The sequence below is a fragment of the Oreochromis aureus genome, linkage group 10 (assembly GCF_013358895.1).
Source record: "Oreochromis aureus strain Israel breed Guangdong linkage group 10, ZZ_aureus, whole genome shotgun sequence".
Taxonomy (NCBI): Eukaryota; Metazoa; Chordata; class Actinopteri; order Cichliformes; family Cichlidae; genus Oreochromis; species Oreochromis aureus.
In genome coordinates, this window is record NC_052951.1 from 25,578,926 (window position 1) to 25,601,648 (window position 22,723).

General features: G+C 40.8%; 1 protein-coding gene across 1 annotated transcript; it reads left to right on the forward strand.

The window, feature by feature from the left end:
* Positions 1 to 7,831: 7,831 nt before the first annotated feature.
* On the forward strand, positions 7,832 to 21,844 carry kctd7 (potassium channel tetramerization domain containing 7). Its single transcript, XM_031738275.2, has 4 exons — positions 7,832 to 8,595; positions 10,515 to 10,684; positions 15,654 to 15,832; positions 17,844 to 21,844. The coding sequence occupies exons 1-4, from the start codon at positions 8,290 to 8,292 to the stop codon at positions 18,218 to 18,220; spliced, it is 1,032 nt and encodes a 343-aa protein (XP_031594135.1). The 5' UTR covers positions 7,832 to 8,289; the 3' UTR covers positions 18,221 to 21,844.
* The last annotated feature ends 879 nt before the right edge of the window (positions 21,845 to 22,723 follow it).

Here is a 22,723-nt window from a genome sequence, read left to right on the forward strand (position 1 = left end):
TTGTTTCAACATCTCATCAGATAAAAAATATCCTTTACATATCGATGTTATACAGCCTTAATTGTAAATAATAATAATAATAATGATAATAATAATAATAATAATAATGTGTTTTATCTGCTGTGTTTCTGTGTTACCTTCTGTGGTCCGTCTGTCTTCATTCTTCTGCAGTTTCTGGTAGCAGCAGCACAGTGATGACAAGCTGCGCTTCCTCTTTCAACACCCCCCACATCCGTCAAGCACTCAACTGTAAACTCTGTGTGGTTTGAAGTGGACACACATGCAAAAACACTCTCTTTAGCATTTTTTATTTAGAAGCAACAACTCTCATTGATATTTTTAAGCCGAATTCTTCAGCTGTTCTCACACTAAATGTAATCTTATGGTGGCACAGCAGTGCAATGGTTAGCACTTGCAGCAAAAAAGTTAAACTTTCATCTGAGCTGGAACCTTTATGTGAAATTTGCATATTCTCTTGTTTCCGCCAGCTTCCTCCCACAGTCCAAAGACCTGCACTATATGACTGAACGGTTGCCCCTCTCTGTGTTGGACCTGCAATAGCCTGGCAACCTGTGCAAGGCGTGTGCAAGGTGCACCCCTCCTCTGACCTCATGACAGCTGATACAGGCTAAGCCCAGCCACATGACTCTGAAACGATAAAGAAAAAGGATGGTGGCTACCTCCAATGTCACTGGACCATACAGTGGTGTGAAAACGTATTTCCTGTTGGTTTTTCTTTCCCGCTTTTTGCATATTTCTCACATGTACTCTAATAATTTCCCTTGCTCTCAGGGGAGACGAGTAGATCCTGCCTTTGACTCCGCCCACTAGTAGATCGTGCTTGTGTCCTGCTCTTCAGCAGACACACTTATTCCTCATGAGTCCGCTACCTGCTGTTACTTAGGACCTACTCAAGTGAAAACTCACCTGAGTTAATGGGATCCTGCAAACAGAGGAATTGTGTTTTCACCTACTAAGAACCAAACATGACCCTCCGCCCTTTCTGCCGCCCTATGCATCCATACCATGTAGTGATTTAAAATTAATCAATATAATCTAAAATTGAATTGCTCATTAAATAAACAGTATAATTCTGGAATAACATGTTCCCTACATGGAGTATTTGTGAGTATCCTTGCTGCTGAGTATTTCCACCAGCTATAAATGTTCAACAGCTGCATATTTACAGCGACTTGTACTTGTCTAATGAGGAAACGAGGGTGCGGATGAGAGGTGCAGTTAAGGAGATAAGGAATGGTTGAAACACTGTTATTCAAAGACTGTCTCCACTACACCAACCACTCAGGTGTTGCAACTGTATCTGGTTTTGAGGTCAGTTACGACATCTGACTTTATCTTCTTCTGAGTCATTTTCAATAATTGCTTCTCGCTTGTTGTGCCCAAAAACTCTTTTAGAAAATATTAACAGTTTTACAGTAATGTATTTATTTATGTAGTAATACTTCAAATAATAGCATTTATTGACCTTTTATGTATATATTAAAGTAATAATGTGAGTCCTTGTGCGAGTTATTTTGGATTTTTTTGCTTGTTTGTTTGTCATGAGTCTCTCAGTATTAAAATATATTTGTGGTTTTATTAGTAAACAACAAAAAAAGATTTAAACAACTAAAAACGTTGGAACAGAACTGTGTGGTTTTAACAACTTGTTCAGCTTGTTTTAACAGCTTAATGTAGCCGTCACCACCTTGCCATCCATGACATCATGCAGCAGCCACGCACACTGAGTCAACACGTGTTAATCGTGTGCCACATTTCCCAGAAAGGCGACAGGGAGGCAGAATCAGGACAAAACCGTTTCTTTTAACTAACTTTAAAATAACTTAAAATAACTTTTAGAATGGCTTTTGTATATTTTGGGGTTTTAGAATTATTTTAAATGTACCTGAGTTTGCCTTTATTGCTTTTCAAAGTGTTTAAAGTTTTGTTTTGATTTCATTTTCATTCTTGAGTTTCAGTTTTTGTGTCTGAGTTTAAGTCACCAGGTCGGTTTCTAAGTTTCATGAGCTGTGAAACTGGTTCACTCACCCGCCTCCTGCAAGCAAGTCGGTCAGTAAGAATTTTCCCCTTTTTATGCAGAAAGGAGATAACCAGCAGGCACTGAGCTAAATTTTGCACACAGTCCTGCCCCCTTTTAAAGTTTATTGCCCTCTGGGAAATTCCATTTGTGTATTTTGGCAGCTAACAGATATCAGTTATTAAAGACATCGGCAACAAGTGCAGCAGTAATGTCACCAAAAAAAAAAAAAAACCTATCTGAAAGTGACACCTATATCATACCTATATTTGTTCAACAGAGTTATGCTACAAAGTATAAAAGACCTGTGAAAAAACAGACCCTAGCTTTAGCATCGGGACAGGAAAAGAACGGGTCAGAATAGGAAAATGTTGCCTCAATAACAAACACAACAGCAGGTGAGAGTAGGTGGGGATAAAGAGAGAGAGTAACACCACACCACAAAACCATGGTAGCTCTGCCAGGGCTGTCACCAAGTCTTTAACAAGTCAGCAAATCAACAGATCCTCTTTTATAGTTTGGTGAGGGTCTTTGTGAGTTCCTGATTGGAGGAATGACTTGCTTGTTACTGGGGGGTGTTGCTCTGAACCTATTTCTAACCTGGCGACACAGTGTGTGCTGGTTGAAGCTATCACATAACCAGTGTTGGTCAAGTTATTTGAAAATAGTAATTAGTTACTAATTACTGATTGCTTCTCCAAGAAAGTAATCAGTTACTTTACTGATTACTTATTTTCAAAAGTAATTAGTTACTTTTTAAAAACATGATACACAACCTGAATACTTTGTAAAGCAATAGACCTTTCAGCCCAATTCTACTTGTTCTGCATAATCCATCATATAAAATTGAATCAAATGAAAAAGTCTCTTTTTAAAACTTGTTTTATTAGTTTTATTCTTTTAACTTTATGCACATTGCATCAAGCAAAAAATAAATTATATGCAACAGTCTTTGACTTGAAGAAATTTGTTTAACATTTAAACCTATTTTCTGCATATTCCAGCATATAAAATAAAATAATTTTTTGTGTTTACACTGACTCTTTCAAATACTTGCAAGTAAAACACAGCAAAAAATAAATAAAATAAAAGATTCAGCGGCAAGTGCTGTCGCTCTTAAATCTATTTTCACCTGTTTAGCAGGAGTGGGGTCGGTGGAGGTTTGCCTGGTGCCTCAGCGGGTCATGTCAGTGGGGGGATCTGGGAGCTTGCTAGGTGCTTGCTCAGATTTGAAGTTTAATTTTTCGCTGTTTTTGTCACTTTTTAGGGGAATCAAACTCAATGTAATGTCCAAACTTTAAAAGCTGCATGGTCGTACTATCTCCCACACTCCATATTATCCGTTGTTGATCTAACACACGTCTGTTGCTGCCACGGATGTTGCAGGCTCGTATTTCATTGTCATGAGACGCTCTCACAAACAAAATCACGGTTTAGTAACGCAGTAATAGTAATCCTTTACTTGTTACTTGAAAAAAAGAAATCGGATTTCAGTAGCATGTTACTTGTAACACGTTACTGCCCATCTCTACTCATAACTTTCTAGCGGGGGTGATAATCATTGGTAATAATAGTGGAATAACACCATGGTAATATGGTGAATAACATAGCCTGCATGGTTGTACTTTTAAAAATAAAATAAATTAAACTGAATTGAGTGTCAGCTCTTGGGACAGCCACATGGATTGCATTTTCCTTTTAAAACATCTCCTCATTGAGTCACAATTATCACAGTTATCCAGACATTACACCAAGTCTCAAAAATGTTTTATAGTTTCATCTTTCATTTGCAGGTCCTTATTTTGTTTACCATGAATAATGATCCCAGTGTCACTCTAATATGTTGCCATATTTGCTTTGTGACAACTCCCAGTCTATGATTTATCATTCAGTGGTTTTGTCACACGTGTGGGTTACTTTCAGATTCCACCAAGTTGTCAGACAAAGCAAACACAATCTCTAGACAGACCAGTTAATCATGTGTTTATCAATCAAATTAAGCTGCATTATCTATAAAGATGCATCTCCTTGGATATTTTGTGCTGTTACAACTTCTGTTACAACTTCAAATGCATGCTGGAAACAAGATAGCGTCACGCGACGAGGATAAATGCCTTATAACCAAAGGAGAATGGATGAGGAAGGAAAAAAGAAGATGGAATCTGTACGCTTTGCTCCTATATCATATTGGAAAAGAGTAATTGGCATAGAGATTTGACATGTCAGATAATTAAAAAGTGGTGTTTGAATGGTTTTAAACACACACACATTTAATTCTATACAAGGTGCTTTTTAGCTGCACCTTTATTTCGCAAGGGATCACCACTGAGGATGTTTTTTTATTTCTGATTTGGCACAGATGTGTTACTTAAAGAAACCATTCTATGTAAAATTTCTTCTAGAAAACTACCCATGATGGTAAAGAATATGAGCTCCTTGTGTGATCAATTGTAGGATTAGAACCTGAACACAGACTCCAGGACAAAGTAAATAACAAAAGCCTTTCCTTTGCCTGATTAAGTCCAAAAGAACATTAAAAAAAACCAGCCAAAAAAGGTTAACAGGCACTACACAAAAGGTTAAACAGAAAGTAAAAGTCAGGGCTTGAATACTCACACTGAGATAATCGAGGGGAGTGGACACAAGAGGGTAACTGAGTACAGCTGAAACCAATAGGGATAATGACACACGGGAAGTAAGACTGAATGCATGACACAGGATATGAAAAGCTAAGATAAACTACAACTCAAGAAATTAAATTGTAACCAATAAACCAAGAACTGGACAGAAAGCTAAAGATAAAAAACCAAAGAGCAAAAGATCCAGAACCAAGCAGTGCCAGTCTTTCTCTGGGACACCAGATGGTCTTATCTTCATCTAAAGGAAGAAAGTAGAAGAAGAATACCCACATAGCAAAATTGGTATGGCCCGGATCTGGCCCACACAATGTGCTTACACATGGCCCACATACCGCAAAAAATGACGGCCCTTTGGTGGCCCAGATCTGGTTTGCCAGATGTGGCCCACACATGGGCCAGCACAAGGCCACTTGCAGACACACTGGTGGTCCTTTGCTGGCCCATGTGTGGATTACCTCTGGCAAACCTAGGGATGGGTATCGTTTAGGTTTTATCCGATACCGGTGCCAAACTGGTACTTTTGAAACGGTGCTGGTGCTTAAACGGTGCTCAAACCGGTGCTTAAAGAATGGAGAACACAAAATTGGTCCAAAAACCTCTCATGTTCAGCTGTTTTTTTGTAAAAAGATAACAATGTTAGCCTTTTCTGCAGCTATAGGGCATATATGGTATCACTCTTGGCTGGAAGCAGTGCTTAAACAATGGAAAAAACACAAACTTTGTCCAAAAACCTCTCATGTTTAACTGTTTTCCACTTTTTCTTTGGTCATTTTAGCCTTTTTGGCCAGGGTGAAGGGAGTATCTGCCATCAAACAAGAAGACAGCCGCATGTAACTACGACGGTGTTTGCTAGTTCACCTTACATGCATTATTTTAATAACGTGGTTAGCGTACTCAACGTTAATTACACACGAACAACATGAAGCTACTCACGCAGAGGAGAACGGCTGCTGCTGCCATCATCATCCGTCATCATTTCTGCTACGCTGACAGGGCTAGGGGCCAGGACTCTCCTCTTCGGGTTTTTGGGGGACGTTGCTAACTCCGGGTCCGATAACAGGCACCACACCCGCAGTAGATGTGCACGGTGTGAGGTCTCGCAGCAAGCTATCAAACACGGCGCATTTCTCGGCTTTAAAAAAAAACGCTATGCGTCGCCAGGTGTTTCATCAGATTTGAGGTGTTACCTCCTTTGACAGTATCACAGTATCAGCTTAAAGCACTTGTTGCAGGCTGCTGAGTTTGCATCTTTTGCTGTGAAGTACAGCCAGACTTTTGATCGCCTCGCCTTGGGCATTTTTAATCTGTAGCTCTGCTCTAAAAGAACGTACGTACCTGGCCCCGCCTACTATCCTCGGAAACGTAAAATGATTGGCTAGAATTGGCTCAGGAAAAAAAAAGCACCGAAATAAAGCACCGAAATGTGCGCTGCTTTTCGGTCTGGTTACTACCGTTTATGTCAGAACCGGTACCCATCCCTAGGCAAACCTGATCTGGGCCACCAAGGGGCCATCATTCTTTGCGGTATGTGGGCCATGTGTAAGTTGTGTACAGCCACGGGCCAGTTGTAGACACACTGCTGGCCCTGTGCTGGCCCAGAACAGTTTCAGCTCTGGCCCAAGATGTCAGCCTAATGTGTACCTTAGTCAAGCCATGCAATAACAACATGTGCCAGAACATGCAAAAATAACACGTTGGCTACCATAGCAGTATAGTATTGCAACACGGCATTTGGGTCTTCTAACTAAAATAGGAAAATAGGAACATAAATAGTGCCATCATTGCCAGATCTGGCCCACATCTGGTTGACATACACCCTGCCATGACACCGGTCAGTCAGAAGTCCCAGCTTGATGCCGGATCCAGGGAAGACCTGTTTTCTATGAGCCTGGGCCACATACACCAAACCACAATCAGGCCAGATGTGGCATGCCATAGCATAAACAGTGGCGTCATTGCCAGACCTGGCCCACATCTGGTTGACATATTCAATTCAATTCAATTCAATTTTATTTATATAGCGCCAAATCACAACAAAAGTCGCCTCAAGGCGCTTTATATTGTACAGTAGATACACTCTGCCATCACACCTGTCAGTCAGGAGTGCCAGCTTGATGCCGGATCCGGGCCAGACCTGTTTTCTATGAGCCTGGGCCACATAAATCAAACCACAATCGAGCCAGATATGGTATGCCATCACATAGACAGTGCCATGTATGCCAGGCCTGGCCCATATCTGGATGACATACGTCTTATCATGCCAGAAGTCAGCCAGCAGTGCTGGTTTGATACCAGGTCCGGGCCAGACCTCCTTGCTATGTGGGTATGCACAGACAAAAAAATCTACACTAAAGAAACATGGAAGAAATTAGATAAAACAGGAGCTGGAACATGAAGGAGCTGCACAACTGTGGCCTGTTCGACCATGTCTCAGGGAGTGAGGGGTGTTGTTATCCTTCCTGCTGTTTTGACCAGATTAAACATTTTCCTTTGAAAAACTGTTGGGGACTCTGTTGATTTTTTTTTCCTCCAGAGATTAATTTTAACAAATCGTTAAATGCAGACAGGTGTATAAACACATAGTGAGTGAAAAGGGTAACTGAAGAAGAAACATGCAACGCATCATGGGTATCCCCCAGCAACCTAGACCTATTGCAGGATAACTAAGGGAGGATTCAGGGTCACCTGATCAAACCCTAAGTATATGCTTTAAAAAGGAAAGTTGTAAGCCTGATCTTAAAAGATGAGACGATGTCTGTCTCCAGAATCCAGACTAAAAGCTAGTTCCCAGAAGAGGGGCCTGAAAGCTGAAGGCTCTGCCTCACATCCTACTTCTAAATACTCTAGGTCAGTCAGAACAACAACAACAACAAACAAACAAACAAACAAACAAACAAAATATTTGATTGAATTCATTATTTTATTTAATTTTTAAATGAAGGTTTGGCATATAATCCCATATATATATTCAAAGAAAAAACTTCAAAAACAACATGTAAAGATAAAGTTCAATTAGCTTTAAACTTTTAAAAATAAAATTAATTAATTAAAAATAAATAAATAAAATATAATATTAAAAGAAAAAATAGTAAAATTTGTATAATACAACAATATTTAAAGAAAAATGTGAAATATTTTTTATAGATTTTTTTCCTGAAGAAATGTTTGACGTATAGTTCCAGTCTGTTTTTTAAAAAGTGGTTTTGCATTAGAACTATTACATTTATAAAAATAAAACTGCAATCAACATTATATGTTTACTGAAAAAGTGCTCGTTTTCAATCTCAACGTACTTCACTCTCTTGACGTGATGACGACGTGGAACGTCAGAGTACGCACGCTCCAAAAACCTCACTGTCCCCGTGCTGCTCGCTAACGTAGGGATTAAATTTTCATCTTTTTCCTACCTACACCGGTTACGTTGCTTTCGCCGGAGGCGGGGTACCGCTTCTTCCGCTTTCGCTCCGGTGAAAGGCGGACTGAGCTCTGGCAGCTGCTCGGGCCACACCCTCCGCTCCTGCCCTCTCCTTCTTCTTGTTGTTGTTTTCTGTACCAGTCGCGAGCTCTGCTTTGTGCCGTACCTGCCTGGCTGAGAGCTGGCCCGCCGCGCGCATGCAGCAGAATGGCTCGAGCGGTTCCAACGGCTCTGACGGCTGCAGCAGCAGAGAGCGCCAGTCTCTGTCCTTCAGCCCGCTGCCTGCCGCTACGCGGGTGAGACGCTTCATTCAGGAGAGACGGACGCTGCCTCTACCCAGAGTGATGGTGGTATTCTCGGCCGCTGGGGACACCGAGAAACCGGGCGATGCCATGTCCAGCTCGGACTCTGTGGAGGACGAGTTCCGAAAGCCGGCCTCCCCCTCGCCGAGCCTGGCTCTGAGCACGCCACTCCGCTCCTCGCTGAACACCCAGGAACAGGAGGTAGGCCCCTTTTACATGGAAAAAACCAGTGGCACAAGCCACCAAACCACACAGCTTCTAACATAAAGAAATACTCATATTCATATAAAACTCATACTCATTAAACAACAACTGCAGGTACACTCTCATAAACCTCCCATTAATAATAACCACCTTATTACTACCAAATAACAACACTGTGCTGATGAGTATACATATTTATGCAGAGGTCAGAGGATGGTTGAGCTGCTGAATCCTGTGATGATTGGCTAGCAGTTGTGTCACATGACTGATGGAGCTAAACACAGGCACAGCAGGTTAATCATCTTAACCACAGGCTGCTCAGACCTGCTCACACAGCAAGATTTTCTTGATGTGCAATAGAAAATAAAGTAATATTCATTTTCCTATTGCACTTACTGAAAAGAGTGTTCTTGCCTCCGTCACACCAGCCCTCTGCAGTTCGTCCTTCATTACATCAATAAAACTTCTCTGTGGCCTTCCTCCTTTGCTCTCACTTGGCAGCTAAATATGCTGTATCTGTTTTTCCAGTATATCCACTATCCTTCCACTGCACATACCCAAGCCATCTTAGCCTTGCCTCTCTAACTTTGCCTCTTATGTAGTTCAAAGCTGCCGAGAAATATTTTAGTTTCAGATCATCAAACAAATTGCATGTTAAATAAAGATAACCCAAGTAAATACAAAATACAGTTTTTAAATTTACTTCAAACTATCCAAACCTACCTGGCCCTGTGTGAAAAAGTAATTGACGTCCTCCCCAAAATCATAAATTAACTGTAATAAATCCCATTTTTGGAAAGCTGAGTTCATTTTCACCAGCCACACTCAGGAATAAACACTGTCAGGCTTGTTGAATCAAGAAGTCACTTAAATAAAATCTATCTGACAAAGCGAAGCAGGTAAAAAAATCTCAAAAAGCAACACGTCAAAGTCAAGAACAGCCGAGAAACAAAGTCGCTGACATCTATCACTCTGGAAAGGGTTACAAAGCCAATTCTAAGGCTTTGGGACTAACCACAGTGAGAGCCATTATCCACAAATTTCAAAAACAACTCATCCAGCAGGTCACAAAAGAGCCCAGAACAACATCTGAAGAACTGTGGGCCTCACTTGGCTCAGTGAGGGTCAGTAGTTGATGGAACCATGAATTCTGCTCTCTACTATTAAATCCTGAGGAAGAATGTCCAGCCATCAGTTCATGCCCCGAAGGTTAAAAGCACTCTGACTTACAGCAGGACAATGGTCCGAAACACCAGAAAGTGCGCCTCTGAATGGCTGAAAAAGGGCAAAATGAAGGTTTTGGAGTGGCCAAGTCGAATTCTGGACTTACATCAGATTGAGATGCTTTTGCATGAGCTTAATCAGCCTGTTCATGCTGGAAAACCTTCCAGTGTGACTGAATTTAAAAACATTCTGCAAAGAAGAGTGGGTCAAAACTCCTCCACAGAAAGACTCACTGTCAGTTATCACAAACACTTAATTGTAGTTCTTGCTGCTAAGGCTGGCACAACCACTTATTAGGTTTACTTTTTAAGACAGGGCAGGCAAGTTTGGATAACTGTATTTCCTTTATAAGTGAAATCATCATATTAAAAATACATTTTTACTGAACCATACATTTTAAAAAGAAATCTTCATCAGCTGGAAAGAACATGATTTAGAAAGTAAAGCTGTTGATGGAGACTGAAGCTTGACCAGTAAATTATCATAAGATCTAAACAAATTTAAGTGGAATCTCAGATCGGTTCCAGTCCATCTTTTTGGTGTAATATCACATTTACCTTGGCCTCTTAAAGCCTCTTAAAATGCACATGGTGAATTTCACTGGAAATATCTTAAAACCTACTTATGATTTGCTTTTTATGCACCATAAAATATGCATTTCGTTTTAAACCTGTCGTATTTCTCCTTTTAAGTTTCCAGAGGTCATCTCTCTAAACGTCGGGGGCACGTACTTCACCACTCGCCTGTCCACACTGAGGCGATATGAGGACACCATGCTGGCTGCCATGTTCAGCGGCCGTCATTACATCCCACGCGATGCCGAGGGGCGCTACTTCATCGATCGGGATGGAGCCTACTTTGGGTGAGATTCAAGCAAAGATATTACCATCATTATCGGTGCTGCTGCCTGCAGTGATATCTCCTCATGAGTTTGAGGGAGAGGAGGGTTATATGTGGGAGTACAAAGTTTTTAAAAGGCAACTTAGTGGAGGACAAACTTTTAGTTTCTGAAAGGTTCACGCTCTGTGATCTGAAGATTTTCAAGTTGCTGCAGACAGCTCATTATATTCTGACAGGTCTCGGTGAATCAGGTATTCTGTGAAATAAATTGGTCTCTTATGCTAGCACTCAAAGTTGATTTACATATCTATTTCTGTGCCGCTGCTTTTTCTTATTTGTTGCTTATTTCCGAAGATATAATGTCCATACTGAGATTGTATTTGTGATAGGATGAAAATTGCAGCCTCTGTCACAACATAACACTGTGGCCTTTAGTTAGATTGCTGTCACTCCAGATTATGGAGGGCAGACAAGTTGCGAACAAAGTCAGCAGAAAAGGACTGAAAATGTCATGGATGAGTGGTGCAGAGGAAACCAAAATGCATTAAACAGAAAGCAAACCTTTATTTATCTGAAGAAACAAACTGGAATCCAAAGTGAGCATGAAGGGTGAGACTTTCAATAAACAGGAAACGGCAATGGGGGCATAAACAGACCGACAGAGTCACACAGGGCAATGATTACACAATGAAACCACTGTGAAGATTAGAAAGGCCACAATAAGAAGATGACAAGTACCAAAACTCAATGTCACAAATACTAAAAATCCATGACAGAAAAGGTGTGGCAAATTAAAAAGAAAAAAGAGAGTTTACTGTCTAGACATCTCTGATAAAAATCAACCTCAGCAGAGTTTAACAAGACTTTACTGAGATCTGTAAACTTTATGTTTCACACATAGGTCAGTCATTCGCCAGATAAAATAAAACATATCTGAGGGGATAGCTGCTTCTGTTTGCTAAGGAAAAATGAGTATTTCTCACCTAGTTATCGAGTGGTTGCTAGCTGTTGCAAAGCAGTCAAAATTTTGCGATTGCTCTGGTTGCGAGCAGATTGCTGCAGTCTCCCAAAGTTTGCCTGAAAGATGCCAACTTCTCTGCAAGCACTCCCAACTACTGGCGTAGTTGCAATGCACGTTTCAAGTTTCACTAACGGTCCGTTAGTGAAACTTGAAAACGTGCATTGCAAATTGAAAACATGAATGTTTGATTGCCAAAGTAAAAGTTGCCCCTTTTGAAATATGTTTGCTACAGCAGTGAGGCTTAGCTTTTACTTTGAAGGTGAACAGTCTCTGCAGAGGAAGTTTTTGGTGCAGTGTTGTATACCTCTTTGCGACCAGTTTCACCATCGACTGGCTTCAAGCCCAGGCAACCATTTTCAAACCAATTAAGGAATATATATTTTCCTTAGTGACCAGAGGTTGCCAGGTGGTCAGTCACTGGTCTATAAGCCTGCCTGAGTGGGGCTTTAGCAATTGAATTTACAGGCAATAGCACACGCTAACAACCATGGACCAGCTGGCCAGGAAAGACATAATTTTCCTTAGCAACCAATAGTTGCCACAGGGGCTGGGGTCACCAACTGGTCTCTAGGCCTGTGCGACTGGAGTCTTAATTAGTCTACCTGATTGGTGAGTATTTTGGTGCCTATTGGTTAGCTAGCTGCCTGCATTTTTGGACTAGTGACGGCTGTTAGTAAGTATTTTATCTGGCTGTCAGTAGTCTGTTTTTGCATTAAAGAAGAGTTTGACGTGATAACTAGGATTTTTTTTTAGTGTTGTGGAGAACAGCAGGCAGGCGATGCTCTTTGTACAGGACAGCACAAGCATATTATTGGCATTTGCAGTAAGTGCACGCAGACTGTGAATGTATGCAGGAGCACATGTGGGAATGGAATTATTCCCAGAGTCAGTCCAAGTAGCCTGTTTTTTGGGGGGGAAAAAAGAAAAACAGGCAGTAATAAAAAGCTCAGTGACACAGTAGCTGGGAATGTAACTCTGTCCTAGTTTTAAGTGGAGCTGGAGCCTGTCCTCTCTGACACACAGCGAGCAGCAAAGAGGCAGCGCTGCGACCAGGAGAGTCCTTAATAAAACCACCTGATCGACAAGTTTACCTGTGACCAAAATCTCAAAACAAACTGAGTAAACAGAAAACACATTTTTAATTCTACAGGTGGAAAGCACAGCAAGAATGCAGCAAGCAGTATCCAGAAAAAAAACACACAGGGAAGGGCAACTGACTTTGTGACAAAGAGCAAGGACAACTGAAACCATTTTTACTGACTGGGTGTCAGGGGAATAGGGAACAGCTGGGTACACAGGTGAGACTAATCAGGGATAATGAGACAAAGGAAGTAAAATTAAACACAAAGCACAAAGGACACATGACTGCCAAAATAAAACAGGAAGTCAGTGACTAACACTTAGACAAGACATGCTCAAATATAAAAGATATATAGAAGAAGATGGGTCGGAGAAAGCTAGGAAAACTAATGTGAGTAATTATACCAAATAAACCCCAACCAGAATTTGAGTGCAGAGAAACCGAAACGGAGAACTAAAGGCTCAAGAGATATCAGTGTAAAAGAAGGTGCACCAGCACTATCATCCCCAGAGCTGTCCATTGTTACAATGGAAAAGCTTTAAATATGAATACAAGAGCAAACGGAGTAGATGACTTATGTAAGAAGTGGGTTGACCTGAGGTCAGTGCTGAAATGTGTGAGGGGGTGTAATTAAAGATTTAAAAACATAACTCAATCAGCTTGAAAGGTAGAACATACAGTAACTGCATAAAGTAATAAAATGAAAACTTCAGAGGGTGCTGGCACTGCAGGCTGCACACGCTCAGAAGGAGCCTTTTCATTTGGGATGTTTTTAGCCAATCCTGTGCTCTGGTTCCTATTGTCTCGCTGGAAAATAAATCTTCTTCCAGGCTGCTGTTATCTTGTGCACTGCAGCAGCTTTTCGTCCAGTATTTTTCTGCATTCATTTTATCCTCTTAAGTTCACAAGCCCTCCAGGCTCTGCTGCAGAGAAACAGAAGGAAACCAACTTTTCTGAGTCAGTGTCTCTCAGTGAATCTACATGAGATATGCAGGATAAATAAAGGAAAAGACATACAACTATATGAAGAAGGCATATGAACATGTATGCATGTATTGAGACATACAGCTGTATGTCTCAATGTATGTCTGTATGTCTCAATGGCCCGACGCCTGGTGTGTGATTACTAGGATATGCTCCAGCACTTTAAATTGGATTCAAAATTCCTGTCATGATTTCAGTATTGCTAAGGATTTTCTTGACTTGGTATGGCAGTGGCACATCTGGCTGAAAGGAAAGTAATGATGCAGTCACACAATCATTTTCCTCTGCTGTGGAGGCGTTTGTGGTTAACGATTTGAGTAGTGTGGACGATGTTTTATTCCAGAGGAAAAGATGCTGTGTTCAGCATCTCCAGGTGATGATGAGAGGTGTGCTACGATCTGTCTGATTTGGGTCAGGTGTCAATGGTTTTTAGGATCACTCAGTAACACCAAGTGGGTTTATTTTAGTTTGATAATCACCACCTAGATCACACATTGGCAAAGTATGGCCTGGGGGCTGGGACTGACCCATGACAGTCAAGATAAGTGACTGCATGAGTCTTTAATGCTTTTTAACTCCGTTTCAATGCAGTGTGTTTGAGCAGGGCAGATTAATTTAAACATGTATACATTTATTTTAAGTGTAACCAATTTTTTCTTCAGTTGTCCAGTATGTGACCCTTGCTTTGTATGGTCCTCTGGAAAAAGTGTTGCTACTGGAAGATTTCTGATTTCCTTTGCAGTCCACTCTTACTATTTGTATTTGCCACTTGTGTTTGAGCAGGCCTTGGTTACACAAAGCCTGTGTTTGCATTCAGTGTTTGCATTCAATCTCACAACCCTCAGCTATCATGTTTACCATTTAGAGTATTAGCTTTTAAATGTATCTGCATTTGTAAGCAATGACTGGTTGCAGAGAGCAGGTCATCATTAGACATTAAGGTTGATGTGTTCCTAGACTGGATACCTATTGGTAAATCTCATACAGGGACACTATTTAAGCTACATTAGCCTGGCTTGAGGTGCTGCAAGCTGCTTTGAAACCCAGCTCCACCTCTGCTCCTTCTTTTATATTGTTTATGATATTAATCAGTGTCACATCTGTCAAATAACAATAATAATCTTCTTCTGATATTTGTTGTCCTGACTGAAGGGCATTCAGGAACATTGTGTGTTTCTTCTTTTTTCCTGCCTTTTACATTATTCCAACACCCGAAGACCTCATATTCAGGAACTGGTCACCTGAATGCGAGGAAATAGTTGCCAGGACTTCAGACAAAATGAGTTTGATGTTTAGTCTCTGATTCGTAAAAACTGATCATAAAATAATATAAATACCATCAGGAAGTGGCAGACTCAGCTGAGGGTTACACATTGCTTTCACAGCTGTTTATTTGAGCAAGGTGCTCATTTGCTGTTTCAGACATGGTAACCTTAATATTGTCTGCTTTGTGCACAGTGCTCCAGGCACAACAAGCTATTGGAAAAGGATTCCTGAATAGTTTTCTGCATAATATTTGCCATTTTGTACATTCATCCTTTAACAGATTTTACCCAGCAGGGCTAATCAATATAAAAAAATAATAGTTTCAGCTTTCAAAAGAGGCAACAGTGACAACAGAATAATTACAGCCGGCTGTTTACACCATTAAAGTTGTGTCAAAGCACAGAAGGTGATCAATAATCAGGCTCTGTTAATCTGTGGATCTATTTCAATCAAGTGTTTCTTCCTGTGGAAGAACACTCTGCATATTGAAAAAGCTCAAACATAACCAGTGACTGCTGGGATTCAGTAATAAGGCTTTTTATCAGTTTATCAACGGCGCCAGCGCTCATCCATGGAAGTCGCCACATTCATTTAATTTTTTTTGGAGATGTTTTCTGATCAATCTGTTTCCATCTAAAGGGACATCCTGAACTTCCTCCGAGAAGGCGAGCTTCCTCACCGTGACAGAGTGAGAGCGGTATACAGAGAGGCTCAGTACTATGCCATCGGCCCGCTGCTGGACAGCCTGGAGGACATCCAGCCACTCACAGGGGAGAAAGTTCGACAAGCTTTCCTCGATCTGCTGCCCTACTACAAAGGTATCTGGGGAAGTCCGTCCTTCACACATGCAACCTTTGTGAAAGAAAACTTTTCAAAGATGTTCCAGACTGTAATACTGCTGCGACAGCTACACATTTAACTTTTCAATGTGTGCTATGTGCACGCAGTGTAAATTATATGCAGTGGAAGTACACTCTTGGGTCTCTGCGACTTCTGAACCAAATAATTACATTTTAGAGCCTCAATATTTAAAGTATGGTTGTGTTTTATTTCATTGTGTTGAAGTCACCCCATGCTCTTTGGATTAACCTGGCTGTCGTTAGCATTTAAACCCTCAGGTTCTTATAAGTAAGCTGATAGGGTTGGAAAAAAAACCAAAAAAAAAACCCAAGTAAATGAATCAAAGTCTAATATGAGATTTTTATTTGCGGAAGGCTGAAATTTGACGAGATGCAGCTCCTAATAATGAGTTTGGCGTATCCTGTGTGAAGTGTAAAGTGTTGTTCGATTAATGGAAGCGAGAATGGCCTCATACCAAGGAAATGGTTTATTTATAAGATGTGAATTAAGGTTGATTTAAAATAAATACAAAAGATGACAGGAAGAGAAAAGGAAGCGGAGAGGCTGTACTCAGGCAGATTTATTTAAAAATGGAAGAAAGCAACTAGATTAGACAGTGACTTGAGTCAAGACTGGTTGTGTACTTAATAAAACACATGCTTTCATAAACACATAAAGTCAGCTATTTATCTATGGCGCACACAAAAAGCAAATGAAGTGTCTAGAATAATACATATAAAAATAAAAATCCATAAACTCTGGAGACTAAAGACGAAGTTACCATGTACCATGTACTACATGGTAACTCTTGAGTCTTAATACGTCATAAATGTCCTGTCCTACAAAATCACGCTGTTAAAAACACATGAAATATTTACACTGTTAGGGAGTAGAGTAAAACTTTAATGTCCCTTTAAGGCATTTGCTCTGTAGGCAATAGTCCAACACAATACATACACACTTTCAGTACATATGGTGCAATGTACAAAGCTGTTACCATGAATAACGTGGGAGACAAACCTTTGCACTGATGCAATCGTCTGAAGCTCATCATATAAAGGTCATTAAGGGTGGCTAATATTATGGCACACGAGTTCATCCAGTTTGTGCCAGTTTTTCACATATTGACCCACAAAGGCTGCAGATTACTTTGCGCAAGTGCAAGTCATTCATAGTCATTCAGCTGTTATTATTGGTATTATAACTATTATTATTTTGATTGAAAAGCATCAAAAAAGGCACAGTTTCATAGCAAAAACAAACACAGACAGTGATTCTGGTGTTCATAGCTTTTTCTTGTCGATAAGAAGAGGTTAAGGAGTTAGAAAATGCTCGTGTTCTCGCCTTAGTCGACTTAAAAGAGCTCACAGATGCTGCTGCCAAGTGACGACTAAAACCAAATGACGTGCCGACAGTTTTCCTCCATGAGGAGTCTAAATGCTCTCACTTAGTGAGTTAAAATCACTTCAAGAAAGATGAAAGATGGCAAAAAATTAAAGGCTCTCCTGCTGTGGAGTAAACCATCTGCTGTGGCATTTGCTGCCTCTGACAGCAAAGCAGCGGTCACGACCCCAATCACAGAGGAAGTAACAGTCTCTCAGTTCAGCCAGCTCAGCAGTCTCTGTTATAGAAACATCAGATACAGCCGTACAGCAGACAAGAACATGTGAACACTAAATTGACTTACTTAAAAAAGTAGAAGACAATATGATACATGTTTATCATCCCAACAATACACATGAGGAAATAATTAAAGAATGGGGGAAGAGGGAGACAGGAAGCAAAATTAACGCAACTAACCTTCAAAGTAAAACAGGAAATATCCAGAAAAACACGTAACAGTAAGACTTAACAAGGGAACAAAGAGGTACAGAGACAGTGCAAAGAAATGAACTACTACAAATAGTTACTATTTCTATTTCTAAAAAACGGTAACTAATTACCTAGCTCCATCACGAGTATAGATAAATGCTTCTGTTCTAATTTCAGACAATCTGGAGCGTATCGTGGAAATCGCCAAACTGAGGGCCATGCAGAAAAAGGCGCGGTTTGCAAAGCTGAAGATCTGCGTCTACAAGGAGGAGATGCCCATCACGCCGTACGAGCGTCCTCTTTTTAACTCTCTGCGCTTCGAGCGCTCGGACAGTGAGGCCAAGCTTTTTGAGCATCACTGCGAGGTAGACGTTTCCTTCGGGCCGTGGGAGGCGGTGGCGGACGTTTATGACCTGTTGCACTGCATCGTCAGTGACCTGGCCGAGCGTGGCATCGCCGCCGAGCAGCAGTGTATCGGCGTCTGCGATAAACACCTCATCAACCATTACTACTGCAAGAGGCCCATCTACGAGTTCAAGATCACATGGTGGTGAAGCTCGATGGCTGATAGGACCAAAGAGCAACAGGATGGATGTTTCACTTTTAACTCAGCCGATACTGGTTTTTGTATTGACGTTGCCAGTATTTTGTGCTGATGTCTTAAAAATGTGACCCTTTAAATCATGCTGTAAGTATTCAGTTTCCCCAAGATGTTTTATATTTTCCTTCTTGTTCAAGGTAAAAACCTTCTATAGCGTCTTAAAAGTACTGTAGAGAGTACCATAACACCCCTAACTCTGGTGGCCTCTAGTTTAACCTCTTACCTTGATTCAGTGGTGTGCAGGTGTGCTGCAATAGATCACCACAGGTGCACATGTGTGATACACTCGTTAGCCTTCAAGACGAGGTGATGCTTTCAGTTAGATCAGTTAGATTGCTGTTCAGCCTATTAATAGGTTATTATCCACAAATTAAATTAGGCTGTTTCCAGCAGTCTAAGCAGACATGCCCAGACCTACCTCTCTCCCAGCCACCTCCTCCAGCGCTTCCTGGGGGGACACAAATTTTCCCAAGCTACCCAAGAGACATAATCTTTTCCATTTGTCCTGGGTCTGACCCGGGGCCTTCAGCCTGTTGGACATGCCCAAACACCTCACCTGGGAGGCGCTAGTGAAATGCTTGAACCACCTCAGCTGGCTCCTTTTGATGTAGAGTAGTAGCTTTACTCTGAGAAACCCACCCGAGGGTCTCAGCATTAACACTGGTTGAGAGGGGGTACCCTTGGACAGGCATGCAGTGGATCAGAAGGATAAGACAGAGACTCATGCTCATATTTACACTTATAGCAAATTTAGAATCACCAGCTAAGTTAACAAGCCTGTCTTTGAACTGTGGGAGGAAACTGGAGAACCTATGAAGATGCCACACAAAAGGCCCCGTGAGGTTGCTGTGAGGTGGCAGCGCTGACCATCGTAGCACCAACCTGCACTTTGGTCATTTTTGGATTTAATGTATTTAATTAATTGTCAAAGCAGGAAATGTTTTGGCCGCATACATCATACCTACTGCTTATTGCATGTATACTCAGAGTTATTAACAAATGATGAAGGAAATGCTATGCATCATGCACAAATGGCATGGGTGAAAGGCAACCTGTGTAGCTGAAGCATATCTACTCTGTTAGACACACAAAGATAGATGGATATAAATTTCCTGATGGAAAGATTAACTTCACTTTAAATGACTAAAATAATCCACTGACCTTTAAAAAGGAGCACATTTAAGTCATGCAGGAACTCTGAGACCAATATGTACAATTATGTATTAAACATAGAAAAATAGAAACAATAGTGCTTCACGATCGGCTGTGCACATGTAGCATGCGAGCAGGTCTGAAGGAAAAAAAGAATTGTTTTCTAACATGGATCAATTTGAAAGTATGGCTGCTTCTGATGTAAACCGCTGATCGCTTCATATTTAATCCACATGCCTTGTGGCATTGTCTGTTAGACTTACAGTTTTAGGAAACATCAGCCAATGTAGTCACAACTACACCTGGTGTACTCACACCAGGTGAGGGTGAGTCCAGTTTGTTTGCTGCGTGCTGTGCCAAAGTGCGAGTAAGTGAGCCATCATTGCACTCGGGCACATTATGCATATAGTGTGATCACCTATCTGCACTCCAGCACAGACCTGCAGTGCTTCCTCAGTGACAGCTGCATCCATGTGAGGACAGTCTGTCACCACTTTCCCAATTATGCCACCAGCAGTTTTACTTGTGCACGGTGTCCCTCGCTTTCTCTGCAGCCTTGCTTCCAAACACTGTAAGGGGATGAAGTTTCTCTCTTCCAACAGAAGAAGACGTTGGGGAAAAAACGTAGGATGAAACGCTGGTAGTTAAGGCGCCGATTACAGTAGTCTGCAATCGGCGGCTGCATCCGTGCGACCTGTAGTTATATTTCTAGGACACATATATCACTCGATTAAGGGGCGTCCTCACAGGATTAGAATATAGAAAGTCACTGACATTCAATGAGAGGGAGGGATAACATTGATTTAGCTGTGACAGGGAGCATCTGAAGCCTTGTTATCACCCATCGGCTACAAAGCGATAGACAATGAGGAAACTGTTTCCTGTGTGGACAACCTAAAAGATAGCAGAATTTCACTCACCAAATCTAAAACCCGGACACGGTCTTGGATTAGCAAAGATTATTTAATTCTATTAAAAGTGCTCCAAAAGCCTCTAGAACAACACAAAGATCTTTAAGAGGTCGAGTTCAGTGAATACACTTAGTGAAGGCCAAGCCACGCCCTGTACAGTTGATATGAAGGAGGGAAATATCCACAGTTAGTGCCAACCTGTAAACATATTAATGCTGTGAAAGTGGGTATTTTATCATGGGAGTCTATGGGGACTTTTTGCCTTTTGGAGGCAGCCTCAAGTGGCCACTTGAGGAACTACAGTTTTTTTCACTTAATGTTTTTGGTTCATTTTTCAGCTCTAAAGGTTGCTGCGTGATTTTAGCTCAGCTGAAACTCAGCACTGTACTTACTCAGGTCCACAGAAATTTACCCGCCAAGTTTAAAATAGATGTAACAAACAGTTGAGGACATGCAGAAATTTCTTGAATCATTAGCTGACTTTATCCACCATGTACAGAGAGGTTAAAGAACGTCAGGAATGCCATGGTTTTATAGAAAATCAACCCCATTTTAAATCTGATAATCTCGACTCTAAGTGTGTGATTTGGATTTGGAAGGTTGTTGGTGTATATCTATGATGACTTTGTGTCTGAGCCACCAGCAGTGCTGTGGTTAAGCAGACAAGATGCAAAGAGAAGTTGAAGCTGTAAGAAGTAAGTAAGACGTCTGTGATGTAACCACAGATCAACTTTAAAGGCCAGCTCTAAATCCTAACTGTACCATTATGTGTGTTTATGCATTAATTCATTTCCTGATTTATCAGTCTGACTGTAGCTTTGGACTGATCTGTGTCAGGGTTCACGACCCACCACATTTCCAGAGCCATCATTTGAATGCCCTTATAGTGGATATTGTATATTGTGAGTAAACTGAAGTCAGATGTGTATATTTTAAGACTAACTTGCTTCAGGTGTAATCTAGTCAGAGTATATTTTCATTAAGCTGTGAGTTTTTAAAGCTATAAGGAAGCTGGGGCTGTATCCATATTGCCATTCACAGTGTGGGTTGAAGGAGTTTGTTTTATCGCACACTAATAAATATTTGTAGTTAATGCGGCAGATGTGAAGCTGTCTAGAGTTCAGAAATATTTGTTAACAACCTCAGTTGTTATTTTTCCACCTCTTTTCACACTGCTGTACTTTATAAAGTCAGAGCACCTTGAAACTTTAACAAAGACATCTCCAAGTTTCACCTCAGTGTCGCCTCACTTCAGTTATCCTTACTAAGAAATGCAAACATGCTTATTTTATTGATTATGCAGGAGCGATGCTACATTATTTCCTGGAGCACTACTTGTAAATTTGTTTTTACAGCGTTGTGTTTGTTTATAGTGTTTTTATATGGTTACTTATCTGTTTCTGTTAGCTTCCAGGAAGCTCTGGTTCTATATAGTCGACTTCAGTTTGTTTGTAGTGTGAAAGACTAATGTGTCATTTTTATTATTTATGGTAAAATTAAAACTGTTAAGTGCATCCACAGCTTTGTTCATGTTTTATTGACCATTTTGTGGTGAAGATTCATAGGAATAAAGTTAAATACAATATTGTATTTATAAAAGAGTTAATAAATTTTTTATTGTTCTTACACAGCTCTGGTCAGAAGTTTACACCACCATGCTTGACAGTTTGTACAGTGTTCTTATGTTTGAAAGTCTCACCTTTACTCCTCCAAACATACCTCTTGTCACTGTTACCAAATAGCTCAGTCTTTGTCTCTTCTGACTATAAAACTTTTCTGCAGAAGGCATTTGGCTTGGCCTCTCAGTCCATCACAGTGGACAGTGACACTGATGTTCCAGCAATTTCCAGTTCATGGCAGGTTTGATCCCAGTGGTTCCTGAAGATCTCAATGCATTTCCTCTTACCTAAGGAGGACAGTTTTGGTCTTTTTCCAGATCTTGGCAATGTGGTGACATGTCGGATATATAGGTATATACAGGTATATTTATATACAGTATTTATATACAGGTGTTCGAACTGGTTGATTTTGGAATCTGTAGTTGTTTAGAAATGGCTTCCCAACTTGTGTGAATCTTCAATTATGCTTCTTAGATCTTCAGAGTTTTTTTGGACTTTCTCATTAATCTGAGTATTTGTCAGTCCAGTGATGTCAAACAAATCCTTTTTATGCTGCAGAAATCATTAACAGCCCAAAATTACCATGACATTGATGTCCAGGATGAGTGTAATGAGGGCAAGTGCCTTAAACCACTGGATGCTACTTCAGCAAGTCAGCACAATCCTGCCAGCAATGATGAGCTATTGCCTGGATTTTTCCAGCAATGCGAGTGGAGACCCGGAGGATCCAGGTTCAGCACCATGGAGAGCACCAAGGCATACATCCTGAGTGTA